Consider the following 19,285-nt stretch of genomic DNA (forward strand, 5'->3'; position numbering starts at 1 on the left):
TAAACCTGGTTGCTCACTGGTACATATGGAGACTTTCACGGGCGTATTTAGAAGCACAGGAAGATGAGCTAAGCTGTTTTGAGGAACTTCTAGAATTCTCTCTGGAGCCAGAGCTTATTGATGTCCAGTCATCACTGTCCACACACACACACACACACACACACACACACACACACACACACACACACACAGGCCCTGGTCTGTAGCAATAGGTGAGTACTGCCCCCGAGCCCCAAGACCCAGAATATGGCTTTTCTGCAACAGGAGGCTGATGGAGCCGACTTCGGGGTGAGATGCTTTCCAAAGAGTGGCTGAGGTCTCAGAAGGAGGAAGTCCACGCAGAGCCCCTCCTGAAAATTACATTCATTTATTTGTATTGAAAATGCTAACCCCTGCCGTGGCCTGGCGCTGTGCTCAGTCCTGGAGGATGAAATAACAAATGAGAAAGACATGCTCTTAGGCCTCACTGGCCTTTCAGTGTGTGAAGATCATGAGGATTCTGAACAAGGCCTCAGCCATGTCTGGAAGGGAGTCTGCTTTCTTTTCTTTTCGGTTGAGAGGCTAAGGGCAATCTAGGGAGAGGTGTCAGACTTCAGTGCTTTAGGTCCAGCCCAGGGGAGAGAGAGGGGCTGGGCTCTGGCCTGGGGGCTAAAAGCAGTTTGGGGTGACGTGGAGTCCGGGGCGGCGAGGCCTGGAGGCAGCGGATCAGTGTTTGGCCTGAGGACCCCAGGCCCCTGCCCTTGCTCTACCTCCATTTTTCTACTGTTCTTCCTCCCTCCCTCCCTCCCTGCCTTTCTTTCTCTCTTTCTCTCTTTTTATGTCCACATCTGCAACATACAGAAGTTCCCAGGCTAGGAACTGAATCAGACCACAGCACACTGGATCCTTAACCCACTGAGTGAGGCCAGGGATCGAACCTGCATCCTCATGGATATTATGTCGGCTTCCTAACCCACTGAGCCAGAACAGGAACTCGACTACGTTTCTTCCTTGTGTCCCAAAGTGTGTGGGTGGCGTTTGCACTCTCTGTTGCTAAAAGCAGCGGACAAGGATAACGTGGCATCCGAATCGAGTGTGCCGGGAGACCACCGGTCTCTTCCCGATAATAGGGTCAGAGCTGTGTCTGGGCCGGGTCTGGGCCCACAGCCTCAGACCCAGCCCTGCGAGTGCAGGCTCCTGAGGATGGGGTGCAGCCCTTGCCCCCAGAGAGCCTCCAGTCTGATGGCAGAGACAAAGCCCTGCCTTCAAACGCCTCCAGCGTGACTGGGGAGACACTGACCCTGCTCTCAAGGACAGGCCAGCCTTAGGTGGACAGCCGACACAGGGGCTGAAAGACAAAACCATATAAGCAGGTGCGTGTTGGTAAACCTCGTGTGTTCTAGTTACAGAATTTCCGTAGATTCAGGGAGATAATTCACGTGAAAATACTTCCGTGCCAACTCTGCGGCCTCTGAGGTGATGGTGTTTGTGCACACACACACACGCACACACACACTCGTTCCCTGAGAGACCAGAGAGATGCCAATGTCGGGCCTGAGGGTGAAAAAAAGGCACACAGGACAGCCTGAAGAGCTGGGAGAAGATCAGGTGCCACGGCCTGTGTGTAATTAGGGCATGGTTTTCAGTCGCATGGAAGGGTTTGCGGTGAGCACACAGGGCTGTTTTGCTAACATTAAACCATCCTCCGCCTCCCTTATAAACGCAGACCTCGGGCACAGGAGGCATTCTGTTCCACCGCAGTGACAAAGGTATAATCATTTTGTAGCAGGAGCTCCCCGGGGAGCTCCTGGAGCGTTGGTAGGATGGGCAGTGGCAGTTAGATGAGACTGACCTCTGCCGGTGCCTGCTGGGGCCCCGGGTCACATGGGCTGGAGGGAGGAGGCCACTTCTCTGCATGGGGCCCTTGCACCCCAGAAGGTCCCTAATCTTCTTTCCACTCGAATTTCTCCTCTCTGCCATCCTCAGAGAAGGAAGAAACTGGGGAGGAGGGAACCTACCAGGCACCTGTCCATCCTGCTCACTGTTGTAGTCCCAGGACAGAGCACAGAAAGTACTGAGCAGGCCTACGGCCGATGCCCCGTAGGAAGGCTCTGAACCAGCGAATGAGGGCATGAGTGGATGCTGCGAAGCACAAGGCCTTGCAGACCGCGGAACATCTTCTCTTTGAGGCCGCTCCGTCCCACGATAGGCATGTTCCGTTTTTATAGTCTGAGGATCAGAGGGGTTAAGGGACTTGCTTAAGGTCACACAGCTATTCTAGAGTTCAGATCGTAGGCTCTCTTCACGACATGACACTGCCTTCCATTAGTTCCAGACCCATTTAATTCTCCCTGGGAATCGATCCTTGTTCTTGCGACAAATGTGCGCTGTGAGAACGCTCTTCAGCATCTGTTACTATTCACATTTGCTCAACACAATCGATTCTATCCATCCCTTGCAAGGAGAGCGGCACTAGACTAGGACCTGTTCAGTGTACAAAGGGGATTAAAGCTGTTTTGCTGTTGTTGTTGTTGCTGCTGCTGCTCTTAGGGCTGCACCTGCAGCACATGGAAGTTCCCAACCTAGGGGTCGAATCGGAAGTGCAGCTGCCGACCTTCGCCAGAGCCACAGTAATGTGGGATCCGAGCTGCATCTGTGACCTACGCCACAGCTCGAGGCAATGCTGGATCCTTAACCCGCCGAGCAAGGCCAGGGATCGAACCCATATCCTCATAGACACTAGTCAGGTTCATTACTGCTGAGCCCCAATAGGAACTCCCAAAGGCTGTCTTAAAGTTGCAACTTTCTCAGATTTTACAATCTAGTATCAACAGTCATCATTTTCTCTCTCTTTTTTTTTTTTTATTAATGATCACACCTGTGGCATATGGAATTTCCCAGGCTAGGGGTCAAAATCGGAGCTGCAGCTGCCGGCCTACACCACAGCCACAGCAACGCCAGATCCAAGCCACATCTGCAACCTATGCTGCAGCTTGCTGCACTGCCAGATGCTTAACCCATTGAGCAAGGCCAGAGATTGAACCCACAGCCTCATGGATACCATGGCAGGTTCTTAACCTGCTGAACCACAATGGGAACTCCTAATCATTTTTCTAAGAAAGACATCTCTTTTCTTAGTGGGAATTAAATACCATTTTTACTACAAAGGCAAAATAATCTGGCCGAACTGTAGAAATGGGATTCTCAGAGAGCCGGCCTCCTCAATTTGAGAGGAAAATCGGCATGATAAGCCGCTCAGGAGAATTTAGGGAAGCGGGTGCTGCTGGCGACCTACGCTTGATCACGATGACACCATGAGCTGTCACACCTCCTGCTTAGCAGGTGAGCTGAAAGGCAGTGGAGTCTCCGGCCTGGGTGTGCACCAGCTGCTGGGAGGTGAGGGGCAGGTGTGTGACCTACCCGTGGCCCAGGTGCAGGACCTTCTGCAGTGTGTTATTGTCCCCATCTTAGCCCTGATATCACGGTATGTCGCTGTCACTCCTTACTCCCTCTTCTGTTCTGATGTCACGTACCCCTGGCTAAAAGCACAGGCCTGGGAATCAGGTTGCCTGGGGTTGAATTCCATTCCCAGGCTATGTGGTCTGGGGCACGTCACAGAACCTCCCTGTGCGTCAGTTTTCAAACCTTTAAAATGGGGAGCGTGTATGTTAAATAGGCTTCTGGTGGGGTTATATAAGTTGAGTTTTATACACAGAGAGACAGGGGAGAGCTGGTTGGGGCTCCGCCCTGGCTTAGCCTGCCCGTGTTCATGCATTTATTTAATCGCATGTGTGCTGAGAGCCATCTGGGTGCTCTGCTCTGCGCTAGGCGCCAGGAAAGGCCCAGCACCTGGCGGCTGTGACCTCCTGATCCTGTGAGGGGCCCTGCCCGCGATGTTCATCTGGTAACGATGATTTTCATGTGTCTTCGAGATTACATGCACGTGATCTGGCCAACTCCTAGAAAAGCCGGAGGAAGCAAATATTATTCACTCCCATTTTAGAGATGAGGAAACGGAGGCTCAGAGAAATTACGCAACAAGTCCAAAATCACACAGACCCGCAAGGTGAGACATCAATGGCCATGGAGAAAGGCCCATTGCTCTTTGGGGCTCAAGGGAGGCGCCTCACTTGTTCCAGGACACAGCGCTCAAAGCAGCAGGGGTGGATGGCCCTTACTGCTCACAGCCAGCCGGTGACAGCAGTGCCCAAGCCTCCTGGACCCTCAGGCCGCGCCCAGTCAGAGCTTGGGCAAGAGATTGGTGGACCCAACCGTTTCATCCTGGAAAGAAGACCAGGATTAGCCAATGCGTATGGTTTTAAATTGATTTAGCCTTTACCTGCCTGGGGTTGGTTATTGTACCATCTGTTTTCAGGTGGTGAAGACCAGATAGGGTCTGAAAAATGGAAAGAGATTGTGCTGACTCAAGAACCAGGCTCCTGTACCCAGGGCAGCCAGTGAGAAGAGAGACGCGTTGGCCAACCCCCTGCTCTAGAAGGAAGAATTAAAGAAAAGGGAAAGAGACACACATGACATTTGGAAGATGGACTTGGGGGACACGTGACATTTAGAGGATGGGCTTGACCCATTCCCTCTTCTTTTCACCCCTTCCAACCCTCTGTCCATTCCAGCCAAGGCGAAACTTCCAGGGGCAATGATTCCACTTTACTGTCTCAGCAAACCTGGGGCAGGAGGGACTCAGAACATAGATGCCGGGAGGGAGGCTGGAGCCCGGGCTCCCCACACGCCCATCAACATTTTCCTCCTCCTTCAATGTTCTTTGCACTGAATTAAAGACGTCTGTTACCAGAGACACAAGAAAGAGCTGGCAAAGTGCACAGTCCGTAGAGTCCTGGTCCAGACATCAGCGTTGAGGCACCTTCCTCTGATTTCTCTGATCTCAGTCTCCAGAAAATGCCGAACTTGGGAAGCCGTGCTGTGATTCTCTCTCCCCTCTGTGCTCCACCCCCTCCCACCAGGCTGCCCCCCTCTCCTCTGAGGGCCTCTTCTCCCGCATCCCACAGAGGGCCCTGCCCCCCCCCCTCACTCTGGACCTGGTCCCATCCCCTCTGAATCTCCTCCACTCTGTATCCCTGGCATTGCTGACTCCTTTCTGTGATAACATAAAAAGGACCAAACCTGCCCTGAGTCTCATCCCACTCCCTCCCACACAGCAAGAGAATTTCCCTGGGGGATGCTCCTTGGGAGACTTTCTAGCAGATTCTCTGATCAGACCAGACCTCCAGGCACTCAGAGCCCCGCTCACTATCCAAGAGCCCCCATGCCCATGTCTTTTTCTGTTGTTGAGCTTTCTGTGGACGGAGACAGAAATACAGCAAGAGGGTGAGAATCTTACAACAAGCCCAACAGCACACGGACTCTGCCAGCGCAGAAGGGCAGCACCGTGGCTGCCTTGGCTTGTCCCTAGAGCGACTTGAAAGACGGCTCATGCGGATGGAAGAGACAAGAGGTGGGGGCAGGGGTCCTGCAAGGAAGCAAGGTGGCCGCAGGGCTCGGGTGGAAGCCCTGTGGCCCTTCTCTCTGTCTCCCTGCAAAGCTTGGTCAAGTCAGCCATGGCGGGCAGCCGGAAGAGAGGCAGGAGGCCAGGAGGCCCACGTCTGCAGCTTAGACAAAAAACCTTCCGAAGGTTCAAAGTTGGGCTGGGGTGAATCCCAGTGAAGGGTCTCTCCATGCCTTTCTTGAAGGGAGCGCCAAGCCCTCTATCTCTGACGTGACTCCCAGAACCAAGAGGCCGGTGGCCGTGGCCTCTGCAAGGCCACTTCGTGACCTTGGGCAGATCATTGGACCCTCCCGGGATCATTTATTTCTCATCTATAAAATATGAGGGTTAGATAAAGTCACCCTCCATCTCTGTGGTTTTATGAATTCTAGGACTATCCGAACATAACGAGTAAAATCTGAGAACCAGGGAAAGAAAGTGTCTGACAAAAACACACAAAGTAGATACAAGAAAAAGCCAAGCTCAGAGCAGAGGTGCCTAGATTCCTAGATCAGGGCTGTGCCTGCATCGAAGGCAGATCAGAATACCAGTTTGCACTAGCACATTTTCTCCGTCCCCTCAAAATTGGATTCTCCCCAAAGCAAATGTGTTTTTACCTTCCCAGGACCAGATCCTTTGTTACCAGTCTGTCCGCGCACTGCTCCTTCCAGAAAGCACAAGAAATATGTCTTCTTAAATTATGGATTATTGACAGAATGGAATCTATAGACCGTGAAAAACTAGACATGGGAACTGTGTCGATGCGGGGACGTGTGAATAGGGACTAACTTCCGACGGAAAGAGGAGCCCCGGGGACAAATACACACTGATTACTCGATGGGAAAGTAACCGTGTGCTCATTGTTTTTCAAGCAACGGGCTTCCCCTCCTCCTTCTTCCTGCAAGCCTCATGCCTTTGCCCCCCTCCTCACCAGGCACACAGGCTCTGCCACACACACACACACACACACACACACACACACACACACACACCCAGCCTTGGAAGTCAGCAGCTAAAATGTCAGTTTGCTTGGCATGCTGGGAAGACGGGGCGGCAGCAGGCTGGGGAGAAGGTAGGGAAACAGGACCTGCAGGCAGAGCTTCCACCAGGGCTGTGGATGGTATGGACCTTAAGGAGACCCCACCAGCCGGGGAGGAGAGGGGACCCCTAAGTCCTGACTCAGGTGACCAGCTTCAAACCCATGGACCAGATTCTATTACCACGAGAGCTAGAGTCAGAGACCCCTCAAAGCTCAAGGAGCCCAAAACCTTTTCTCCAGATGACACATTGCCCAGTGGGAAGTGTCCTCGGGGAGCGGCCACAGGTCCTGTTCTGGCTGAGTCCAGTCCAGCACCGAAGGGATAATCACGGGATTTGGCATCAGACACAGCTGGGGTGGAAACGGGTTTTGCTACGTAGTTGCTGGGCGAGATGAAGCATTTCCTACTGCCTCTGGGCCAGTCTTCTGATCTGTAACATGCGGTGTGGCTGAGGTGGCTCTGGGGAAAAGTAGTCAAATGTCAAATGACCTCAGACCAGGCATGGCACATACCCAGCAGGCGCCTGAGAAAGGAAGTTTCTAGCCTAGCGTTATTCTCTTACCCCGTCTCCCCAAAACATCCTGGCCCCTCTTCTCCAACCCCCACCCCAATCTTCCCCAGAGGAGTCTGGGATCTGGAGCTGGTGCAGGGCCCAGGTCAAGTCTCGGTGTCCCCCCGGCTTGGTGTTTTCTCAACAGAAATGGACACCCGGCATCAAGCTGCTCCATCCACACTCCTTGGGTCATTGAAAAGCTCTGACCAGAGGCTTGACTCTGTTAAGAAAAAGAATCCCAGCTTGGGAGAAAGCAGGCAGTGACTCCAGGAGCCATCTGGAAGAGGTGGCGTTTCCAGCTAGTACTGGGAAAGACCAGACAAGGATCAAAGCAGTGTGGCATCAGCAAAGAGTAGACAGACCAGTGGGACCAGAAAGAGACCTCAACATATGTTTACAGACTTAATAAATGATAAAGGAGCATCATAAATTATTGGGGGAGGTGTGAGGGATGCAAAAATTGGAATTTGGGAAAATTGCCTATTTAAGAAGGAATCAATTTTAATCCTCATCTGACAGTATACACTAAGATTTCACTTAGATCGAAGGGTTAAACCTATAAAAACCAAGGAAAAGGGGGAAAAGACAGACCATGTCCTATTTCTCCCAAATGGTAAGACTGAACAGTATAAAGATGCAAATGGCTCATGAATTAAGATATCCCTTTCTAAGTCCCAAATGGAATTTTTTTTTTTCTGGAGCTAAATAGCATGATTCTAAAATTCATCTGGAAAATGAGCAGGAATAGCCAATTAAAAAAAAAAAACAGAATAATTGTGGGAGATTTGTTCTACCAGATAATAAAATGCTACATTTCATATATGAATATGTTATATTTTAAAATATGTGAATGTATAAAGATATAATAATTAAAACAGTGTGATGATAATAGAAGAACAAACTAAACAGAATAAGACAGCTCAGAATAGTCTACTGTATATAAAAAAATATTTAGCATGTGATAAAGGTGGCATCCAAGCCAAGGGAAAATGAAAATATTTTTTAATATGTGACGCTAGGATAAATGTTAACTATTTCGGAGAAAAATCTATTTAAATCCTTATTATGCAACACTGAACAAAATAAATTTCAGATGAATGAGTTAACCGTAAAAAAAGAAACCATAAAATACTTAGCATAAAATATAGATTACTATTTCTATCTCAGTGCAGCAATGGAATTTCTAAGCATAAAAGCAACTGGAGAAAGCACAAAGAAAACACAGATATATTTGGGGGCATAAAATTTCAAACCAGCTCTATAAAAAAATCATAGAAAGTAAAAATAAACAGCAAAATCAACCTGAGAAAAATGTCCGCAACAAAACTATCAAAAAATTAATGTCCTTAAAATATAAAATAGCATGCATACGTAACAGAAACCACCCACCCCCAAAGAAAGACGGGCAAAGGACAAGAATCGACTATTTGCAGGAGAAGTACAAATCACGGTTTAAAAAACAAAGGACTGTGAAACCGCACCAGCAGTCGATATATGTGAAGAAAACACGGCAATGGAAGACATTTTTTGCCCTATCAAATTAGCAAATACTCATAAAAGTCAATTCAAGAGTATTGATGAAGGGACGATGAAATGATAGGCGTCTCACACACTGCTAGCATGGTAGAAATGTGCCTGATAGTTCTAGAAGGCAGCTCAGCAATAAGGGACACCTCGAGAGTCCTGAAACATTTACTCTCCTTGTTGCAATAATTCCACTTCGATCTCGGGCAAGTAAAAAATAAAAAACAAACACATACATATATCCCTCTGTTTTATTCATAATGATAAGCAGAAACAAATGAAGTATCCACCAAGTTTTTGAATATCCACCACATTTTGGAAAGTAAATTACAGTATATCCACAAGATGAAATAATGTACTAGCATTTAAAATGATGCCTCCATTGGGAGTTCCTGCTACGGCGGGCTAAATGGGGTAAGAATCTGGCTGCAGGGGCTCAGGTGCCTGCTGAGGCCCGGGTTCCAGCCCCAGCCTGGTGCAAGGAGTTAAAAGGATCCAGTACTGCTGCAGCTCCAGCATTGGTCACAGTTGTGGCTCGCATTCAATCCCTGGCCCAAGAACTTCCAAATGCTGCAGGTGCGGCCATAAGAAAAATAATAATAATAATAATAAAATTATGCCCACCTAGTATATGTAATGACTTGGAAAACTGTTCATAATGTTACAATACGATCTGAACAAGACAGCAGGATCAGAGGTACACTTTATTGTCTTTCCGATATATTGTTTCCCACCCACCCGCCCCCCAATTTCTACAGGTGATCGCCATGTTGAAAAAGACTGGCCCCCCCTGAGCATCTCTGCCGCACATGCTCGTGGGACCACCAGACTTCTCCCCCACGCCCTTGTCCCTGAGGCCCATCTTCCTGGTCCTGCACTAAACTGTCCTCACGGAGACCGCTTCCAGGCCCGCGAGACTGCCCAGTGAGAAGGAGGTGGGCCCTCGTGTCCTGGGCTTTGCCGAGGCCATACCACCCGCCCCCTGGAGAAGGAACAGTGACTCCCCAGGCTTTGGTGCTGGCACAGCCAGGTCCCCGTCTTAGTCCTACTAGACCAAGGACAGAGGCTGGCTGATGACCTTGAGAAGCTCTCCATCTGAGCCAGGTATGCGGCGGGAGGGCAGGCTCTATCTCGGCCGCCACGGTCTCTCCAAAGGGGATTCAGCAGATGTTCTTCTGTGACATGGGTGAAATAAGCCCACTTGACCGAGTGGTTGGGAGAACCAAATGCACTAAAGTACACGCATGGGATCATTCTAGACGCTCCGTAAATGCTGATGCCCACTCCAGACCCAGCTGACCCCTGACCAGGTCTTCGCCGCCTGCTTTCCTGCGGTTGGCAGCATCCCTGGAGGCATAAATGCTTTAGCCTTGTCTCTTTGAGTTTTCCCAGATGGTCTGAAACACTTGGCTTTCTTCTTCTTCTTTTCCTTCTGGTTTCCTCTGAATCGATTCTGCCACTGGTGAAGGGCGCTAAATTAATAACTAGATCCCTCCCCACGACAACAAGCCCCACCACTAATTGGCTCGATATCTCTCCGTTGCTGTATCACTCTGGGATTTTCTGGGTGAGATATAAATAAGCCGATTCTATTAATAAGCCATTTGGCCAAGGGAAGGAAATACTCTTCCGTGATCCCCAGGGGCCTGCGGGAGCCGCCCGGTGGCCCGTGGAGCCAAAGACTTGATTACAGGAATGAGGCATTCGGCCTCGCCGCCCTCCTCCCCGCAAATCTGTGCTCCCGGAGGATTCCTCTTAGCCCTGGGGGGCGGGAGAGGGAGAGCTTTGTTAAGTTTAAAAATTATAATTTGGATAGATCTGCGCATTCATTGGCCCGAGTGTGTCTGGAAAATAACAGTTAGCAGGGTAGAACCTGCCGCATTTCAGGGGCTTTACTGTCTCCTGATAATTAAGTCCTGCACAGAAATCCAATTACAAATGGTCTCAGTCGCCCTCCAGCTAAGCGCTAACAGAAGAGAGAAGGAAGGCTCTCGGACTTAAATAACTCTGGATAAAAATTAACATCGTGGCCGTGTTGGCTAATTAAAAGTGCCGCCTCTATTAGCGGGCCTTTATATTAATAAATGAGACTCTTATTATCATAGCTGACAACCAGGGCCCTTATCAAGTCTGCCCTGTCAGCCTTGCTCTTGAAAGCCCAGGTTCATTGCCCTGGGCACAGGCTGCCGTGGGAGCAGAGGGACCAGGCCCTCTTCGCCAGGCGCTGACGGAGACGGACACCTCGGCCTCCACAGCACTGCCTGCTCCTCACGCGGGGCCTGCCTGGGGTGTGTCACGGTTCCTCCTCTGCAACCCAGCAAGCTGAGGTGTCCTGTTCAGTGACGCCTCCTAATAAGAGGCGACGTGGGTTCAAAGCAGCAGCCTCAGGACCCCGAGTCGAAGACGCATCACGCTGTACTCGCTAGAGTTCCCTGCTGGGTGGGTGCAGGTTATTGCTACGTATTAGCACCTAGAAGGTGGAAGTTATTACCACGTACTGGTACCTGGAAGGTGGAGGCTATTACTGTGCACTGGTACCTAGAAGGTGGAAGCCTCCCCCTCAGTGGATCTGGCGCACATTTACAAATCCCCTCCTGTGGGCCAGACACTCTCTGAGGCGCTGGACCCATGGCCATCCCTGCTCTTGGGGGACAAGCAGGTATTTATAGTGGCAGAGTAAGCACAGCACACTCTCAGAGCCCACCAGGAAATTGCCAACCCAGACCTGAGGGGCTGAGGAAGACGTCTCAGGGGAGGTGGCAGCTAAGCTGAGTTTGGAAGGACAGAGAGAAGAAACCCAGGCCCCACGGTGAGCCAAGAGGGTGGGCGGGAGATTCCCAGGCAAGGCAGCCCTGTGCGCGAAGGCAGAGGGCGCAGCTACCCAGCATTCACTATGCCCAAAACATGAAGTTCATGCCTTTTACGAACACATGATGTGGCTGCACCAGGAAGCAGGGCCAGGTCCCGTCAGGGAGGCCTCGCTGCCTACACTTGCAGCTGGGGCAGCTCACCCAATGGTGAAAAAAGTCTTCGAGGGGTCTGAAAGTTCTCGTCTCTCTGGCAGGAAGGTGGAGATGGACTGGCCACCGGAAGCAAAGCGTCAGTGAGGAGCAAGGCAGGAGAGCAGGAGGGTGACAGTGGAGGTGGGGAGAAGTGGCCCCATTCGAGAGACATGTAAGACATAGAATCCACCAGCTCAGTGACCAAGCCCGGGTACCAAGGAGAAACGAAGAGTCACATTCCACCCCAGGGTTCCAGCTCGAACCAAATGGAGGGATTCCGGAAGACAGGAAAGGGAAGATGGATGAGCAGCAGCTTAGGGTACAAGGTAAGCAAGAAGCTCAGTTTGGACCACAAATAATAAGTGCTAGAGAAGGTGCGAAGAGAAAGGAACCCCCCACCCTGCTTGGGGGAACGTGCCCTGATGCAGCTGCTCTGGAGAACAGTATGGAGGTCCCTTAAAAGCCAAAAATAGAGCTACCATATGACCCTGCAATCCTACTCCTGGGCATCTAGCTGGGGGAGATGAAAACTCTAGTTTGAAGAGACACCTGCACCCCTCTGTTCTCAACAGCACTATTTACAGTAGCCAAGACACGGAAACAACTTAAATGTCCATCAACAGAGCACTGGATAAAAACGATGGGGGTACACACACACACACACACACACACACACACACACACACACACTGGAATATTGCTCAGCCATGAAAAAGAATGAAATCATGCCATTTTCAGCAGCATAGATAGATCTAGAGATTTTCACACTAAGTGAAGTAAATCGGAAAAAGATAAATATCCTATGATAACATGTAAAATCTTTTAAAAAATGACACAAACTATTTACAAAGCAGAAACAGACTCACAGCCATAGAAAACAAACGTATGGTGCCCAAAGGGGAAAGAGGGGTAGGGATAAATTAGGAGTTTGGAATTAACAGATACACACCATTATATATAAAGTAGACAAATAACAAGGACCTACTACATAGCACAGGGAATCATAGTCAATATCTTACAATAACCCATAGTGGGAACGAATCTTTGTGTTTTTTTGTTTTTTGCTTTTTGCTTCTGAGGGCCGCTCCTGTGGCATATGGAAGTTCCCAGGCTAGGGGTCGAATCAGAGCTGCAGCTGCCAGCCTACACCACAGCCACAGCAACTCCAGATCTGAGCCGAGTCTGCAACTTACACCTCAGCTCAGGGCGACACCAAATCCTTAACCCACTGGGCGAGGCCAGGGATCGAACCGGCATCCTCATGGGTACTAGTCGAGTTTGTTACCACTGAGCCACTATGGGAACTCCCACGAAAAAGAATCTTGAAAGGAATATATATGAATATATAAATAACTGAGTCATTTTGCTGTACAACAGAAAGTAACACAACATTGTAAATCACCTATACTTCAATTTTTTAAAAAAGTTCAATTTGGTGCGTGAAGAACTTTCAGTTCCTGATGGACATTCAAGGGCAGTTGTCTAGTGAGTTGCTGGAAACCTGGGTCTGGAGCTCAAGAGAGGGAATGGCCTGGAGATAATGCTTTGGGAATTACCAGGTCATAGACAAGGACTGCAGGGGGATCCCAGGCGAGATCCTCCAGGGGAAACAGGTGGGTGGCCTCAGTGCTCGGCCACAACTGTCTTCATCATTGCAGCAAACACAGCATGCATCTCCTACAGGCAAGGCACTCGCTTCCCCTTGCCGAGCAGGTCTTCTGTCAGGATATCCTGTCCTTGGTGACAAGAGATGAGGCATGTCAGGTCCAATTTCCCCCAGACTCACACTGAATTTAATTCGAGACGTCAGAATCACGGCAACCATGAATCAAATTCCAGTTCTATGCCCCACCTTAGGGTGGCCTTTGCTTTACTCTGAGGCCAGAACTATCATGAGAATAGGGCAACCGAGAAAACACAGCCAAATACTCTCTCAGTCTCAGAGAATATTTATCCTAAGTCACCAGAGCCCCATAATGGAACCTAGACTTGATCATGTGAATGTCTAAATTCCAAAAATAATGATAATAATGAATGAAATGCTGACTAGACTTAAAGAATAAGAGCTTTTAAGTGAGATGGGAGTGGGAGGTAGAGGGGGAAAGAAAAATATCTGAAAACAACATCTTGTTTTTACAAAGTAATGGGCCAACCATTTGCCATTCATCAGCTCACAGACGCAGGAAAGTCCAGATTGATAGGACTGCTGAGAGAAGGGGAAGGGCTACAATGCAATGGATTTTCTCATGATAAGGAGGTTGTTTCAGCTTTTAGTGAGAATGTTTCCAGCGAGTCTGGTTCAGCTCTCCTGCACTAGCAAGTCAGCTGGTTTCCTGCCCCTGCTTCTGAGTAGACCTGCGGTGGATGAGAGGCAAACCTGGCCAGCATAGAGTTCAGAGTGGCAATGTCTTACACAAGCTTAGAAGCTGTGATATCAAGAGGTGAACTGTAAACATGGTACCTGGAGAGGTACCAAGGTCAAAGCCACATGATAAGGCTAAGACCTGACCATCAATCCAAGCAGCTGCAGAAGGAGGTAAGGATGGAGTCAAAGCAAGAGGCTAGGGGCTGGGAGATAGAAATGGGAAGTTAGAGAAGAGTAAGTAGAGACAGTGGTGAATGGAAGGGGTTGGAAGAAGTCCCAGAGATCAAGTATTGACGATATCAGGGTGTATTAGCTATCTGTTGCCGTGTGAGAAATTATCCCCAAACTTTTTTTCGTGACCCAAACCAACAAAACATTTATTATCTCACAGCATCTATGGATCAAGAATCTGAATGTGTCTTAGCTGGATGCCTGTGGTTCAGTCTTCTCAGGTTGAAGTCAAGCTGAAGGCCAGAGTTGAGGCCTCCTCTAAAGGCTTGATCAGAGGTGGAGCAGGATCTATTTCTATCCTTACTCGTGTGGTTGTAGGCATCTGAAAGGCCTCTCCATAGGCAGTCTAAAGGTCCTCACTGCATGGGAGCCAGTAACTCTGAAAGAAAGAGAGATAAGAACAGAAAGTGAGGGAGATATTGAGAGAGAGAGCAGTACCCAACATGGAAGCCACAGTCTTTTTATAACCCAATCTTGGAAGCGGCATGCCAAAACTTCTCTCATATTCTATTCATTAGAAGCAAATCAGTAAGACCAGCTTACACTAAAGGGGAAGGGATTATACAACTGAGCAAATACCAAGAGGCAGGGGTCACTGGAAGCCATCTTAAAGGCCACCTACTACCCTGGGGTTGCTTTTTTAGTTCCAAAGGCGGGACTGACTGCACGTGTGGGTGAGCCAGGTTCACTTAAAGGCCCATCACAGGCTGGAAACCAGTATGTAGGATAAACAACTTCTTCAATGGAGGGGAATCTTGAAGAATTTCTGGCCCATTCATTATCTTCACTGGTTTTTTTCCTTGGCAGCAGATGCTGAAATAAAAGACACAGACCATTCGGGTACCTATACACTGTTTTCAGATATTTTCTAGAAGCTGACTCTTTGACCAAATCACTGGTGACATCCTGACACTTGTTTATTCTTGCCATCCGACTGATCCCTCCTTTTCAAAAATTTCTCCACAGTTATTTTCTGTGTTTCAAATCAGTCTCTTAAATAAAAGGCACCAATCTCTCACTGTCTGTACTTTCTCAAGGGCTACCTTGATTGATAAATCGTCTGGGAACAGTGCTCCAATATCAAGTCAGTCACATTAGGAAAATGCAGTTTGTTCTACTTTTTTAAAAGGCATGTCAAGCACCAGCAGGTGGAGTGAGAACAGTAGGTGATGTGTAGTCAGAGTGGCACGACCTAGTCACATCCTGGTCCAGCCCCGCCTGTCCGAACGCAGGCCGACTCAGATGCCTGGAGAGAGACACGAACAGGCCGTCTGGGAAGGTGCATGACACGGGGGCGTGGGGGGACCCTGGCCACATATCTCCATGCTGACACTGGGTGTTTGGGGAGGACCTGCTACAGATGCATCCACCTGTACGCTCACAACAACCGGGGACCAGCCCACGTCTGTGGAGAGGAAACGGGAAAAACGAGGAAAGGAAAATGACAGCAGTAGAACATGGAGAGAGGAGAGGATGTGAGATGAGAAAGAAGGGAGAGGGAAGAGCCCACAGGTGGGATGGCAGGAGGGCCCCGTGTGCTCCAGGCCCAGCAGCCCCATCTTCCTCTTGGCTAAATTGAGTTCACCAGAGCTCCGGCTGGGCTCAGCAGATTAAGAAGCCAACATAGTGTCCGTGAGGACGCAGGTTCAATCCCTGGTCTCTTTCAGGGGTTAAGGATCCGGCATTGCCGTGAGCTGTGGTGCAGCCTGCAGCTCCAGCTCTGACTGACCTCTAGCCAGGGAACATCCATATGCCATGGGTGCGGCCCTAAAAAAGAAAAAGAGAAATTCCATACATCAACTTGAGTTTCTCCTAAGTTCCAGGCCCAGAGGCCATGAAGAAGAGCAAACGAGATACCGCGGAGGGGGAATGGATGGAGCTGCGCAGTGGGGCTCAGAGGGGACAGGGCAGCCGGTGAGGATGAAGCTGGGCGTCCACGGACGCTGAGGCCCCCCAGCAGCACACAGTCTGCCTTTCTCCAGCGTGGACCCAGCCTGAGGGAACCCACCCTGCAAACCCTCCTCTCCCCAAACCTCAGCCCAGGAGCCCAGGGTTCAGCTCTCACGGCCACTTCTCTCGCGGTCTCGCTCGGTTCCCACCAGCTCTCAGGGCTCGGATGGTTCATCCTCTCCCTGCCGCTTCCTCTGACTGTTCAGACTCGTGAGAGAGAAGGGTCTGGAAAAAGCACACCCTCCAGCCTCGCCGCCAACGAGAAGAGGAAGGAAGGAGGTCTAACAGAGCCCCCCACATGGGAGAGGCCCCCACACCACTTGCCTCCGAAGGGCCCTGCGCTCCCTGAGGCGCCGAGAGGGCCGACCCTCACTCCAAAGAAGACCCTGCAGCCAAGGAAGGGAGCTGGAGCTGGTGCGGCGTCGGCTCCAAGCCGACATCCGGCCTCAGTCTGCTCAGAGGATGGAACATCTCGTCCCCAGGCTCCAGGGCTCAGCTGTCCGCTCAACCCCGTTTGACAGTCCAGTGGGAGTTCTGGAACGGACCGATGGGCCCACCCTCGGTCCTTTTTCCCCATCCTCACCTGCTTTGATGGGCGTCTCCCCAAGTTCTGCCTTGAATCTCTGCTGCTGTTACCTCCTCCTACAATTAAAAGCAAAGAAGCAGAGGCAGCAAAACGGCACAGGTTCTGGACACTGCAGCACGCAGAGGTCCAGTGACTGAAGGTGCTTACCTGTCCGGGCAGGTAGGCTGAGGACGGGGCATCTTGAGTAGAGCTTGAGAAGGACAGAAGGAAAGCCAGGGTGGGGAAGTCTCCCCCAGAGGCCACGGAGACCCCACAAGCTGCGGGATGTGCACCAGTGCCTAGCTCCGGCACAGCCTGTAGCTCCGTGGGGGGCCTTGGAATGCATGTCCGGGTGAGGCTGATGGGAAGAGGCCCTGGCCCAGTCAGAGGCTGTCACAGATCCCCTCTCGGTAGCCCAGTGTCCCCTCACTTCTGTGACTCTTGCCCATCCTTCTCCCACCCAGAGCCCCTGCCTGCATATTGAACCATCTTTGTAATTTTCTGGTTGGCTTGCCAAATTGCAGATGCTCTGTCCCCAGAGCCCTGGGCCTATGCACTCTTCCATTTGCTTATGGCTCCTCTCTGCTCTCCCTGCCCAGTGAGCACCAGACCCCAACCTCCCCATCACATGAGCCTCCGCGCCGGTCAGAGACCTGGCTGCGTCCTCGCTTCTGCCCTTCCAATCCCAGGGCTCCCCAACCCTCCCCCCCCAGACTCAGCAATGGGGCAGCTCCAAAAGCCAAAAGGGGAGGGAGAGGGGATGAGGAGGGGAGGCTGGGAACCGAAAGCCCCTCCACATCTGCGGGCTGTAATCACAGCCCCCTGTTCCCAGCTGACAAAAGCCCTCGTGGGAGCCAGTGACTCCGGTGCCAGCCCAACCCCTTGGAGCAATGACAGCCATGTGCTAAGTTTGCCCAATTCTGCAGCTGGGCTAATTACTGTGGTTCCCGCGCCTGGGGTCCAGCCCCAAACCAAACAAATTAGGACAAAACCCACAGCCTTCTTCATTCCTCTCCTTCCCAGCCAGCAATTGCTGAAGGACCCTTAGAATTGGTCACAAGGCGATAAAGCCCTAGCACCTGTCCCTCATCCTAGGGACCTGGGAGCCCAGCCAACAGCACAGCCTCTCCCTCGATGGCCGAGCAACATGCGGTTGAGCAATGCTGCAGACCCATGTGTCAGCATCACTTCCTCCAGGCTGGACCATGTCCTGGCATATGACAACCTGTGACAACTGGGACCCGTCATGTCCCCGGACCTGGTCCAGCCTGGAAGAAGGACTGCAGCTGGGTGGGCAGGCTAAGAGGCAGGAGGGCTCAGGGCCTGGGTGGCCCACAAGGGTGGACCAGCCCTGTGAGATCTGGTGCTGATGCTGGTACTGGGTGGACACAGGGGTGTGTGGAGGGAATGGCAGCAGTTGGTGGCCTGGACACTCAGGACACTCAAGTGGACACCCAGTGGCTGGGAGTCCCTTCCCAGTAGGTCAAATCCAGAATACTGCAGAAGCAGGAGGAAGGGATCAGTGGAGCCTGGCTGTCGGTAGGAGGGCCCTGGCTGGAGCACCCGGGTTCAGGAGCAGAAATTAAAACAAGGACCCAGTGATGTGTGAGGTCTGGGCAGAAGGGAAAGTGGTCAAAGCACAGGTAAGGCCAGGCCCCATCCCCAGATCAGATGCTGGCTCAGGCACCATGCAGGTCCTGAAATAGAAGTGGCGAAAGAGGCCTGGTCAGGGACAAAACCCAGCTCGCAGGCTCGGGTTAGGCAGGCCTATTCCCCACTCCAGTTTGAGCCTGAATTGAGAGCCAGCAGGTGCTTGGGCAGAGCTCTGGCCTGGGAGTGGCAGGCACCCAGCCCCCAGTGCGGCCCCCAGTGCGGGACGCTGGGGACTAAGTGGCGGCCCAAGGCAACATCAGGTCTGGAAGCAAGGCCCTGTCAAGTGTGGCGGAGAGAAGGGGACAGAGAGCACTCTGAAACTCAGTCCGTGGTTGTGAGTGCCTTTCCAGGAGCGTGTCCAGGGCCGTGGCTCCGGAGCCAGCAGCATCAGCCTCCCTGGGAGCTTATTAGACATACAGACCCTGGAGCCTCAGCTCAGGCCCCCGGGTCAAAACCCCCACCAATGGGCCGGACAATCGGTGTTGTTATAAGCTCTCCGGGTGATTCTGATTGTTTTTTCTTTGTTTGTTTTTAATTATTATAGTTGATTTATAAAGTTTCGTCAATTCCTACTGTGCAACAAAGCACTCCAGTCATATATACATGTATATACACACACACACGTGCTTTTTCTCATATTATCTTCTATCATGTTTTATCACAAACGATTGTACATAGATCCCTGTGCTGGTGATTCTGATTCTAAGCATCGAAAATCTCTAAGCGAAATTCTCGGGAGAGACTTTCATTTATTCACAATTATTCTTAAACTCTACCTGCAATGGGTTTCCCCTGGGTGGCGGCGGGGAGTCTGTCGAAACACGGACGCCTGGAGTCCCTGAGTCAGGGGGCAGGGGTGAGGCCTGAGGATTTGCATTTCTGACTAGTTCCCAGGAGATGATATGCTGGTCCTGGGACCACAC

The 19,285-nt window shown here is 51.0% G+C and overlaps 1 protein-coding gene across 3 annotated transcripts in view; it reads right to left on the reverse strand.

Annotated features, from left to right (window-relative positions):
* Positions 14,318-19,285, reverse strand: part of LOC102160111 — a 44,629-nt gene continuing 39,661 nt past the window's right edge. The window contains exons 3-5 of one of the 3 annotated variants that reach the window (XM_005656761.3): positions 16,728-16,786; positions 14,820-15,007; positions 14,318-14,573 (exon numbers count right to left, since the gene is read on the reverse strand). In XM_005656761.3, coding sequence (XP_005656818.1) covers positions 14,495-14,573; positions 14,820-15,007; positions 16,728-16,786 — 326 coding nt within the window. In that variant the 3' untranslated portion in view covers positions 14,318-14,494. Of the gene's footprint in view, positions 14,574-14,819; positions 15,008-15,923; positions 16,787-19,285 lie in introns of those variants that run through there. The other 2 variants (XM_013989671.2, XM_021063895.1) reach the window with 2 other exon arrangements.

Source organism: Sus scrofa, chromosome 9 (genome assembly GCF_000003025.6).
Source record: "Sus scrofa isolate TJ Tabasco breed Duroc chromosome 9, Sscrofa11.1, whole genome shotgun sequence".
NCBI lineage: Eukaryota > Metazoa > Chordata > Mammalia > Artiodactyla > Suidae > Sus > Sus scrofa.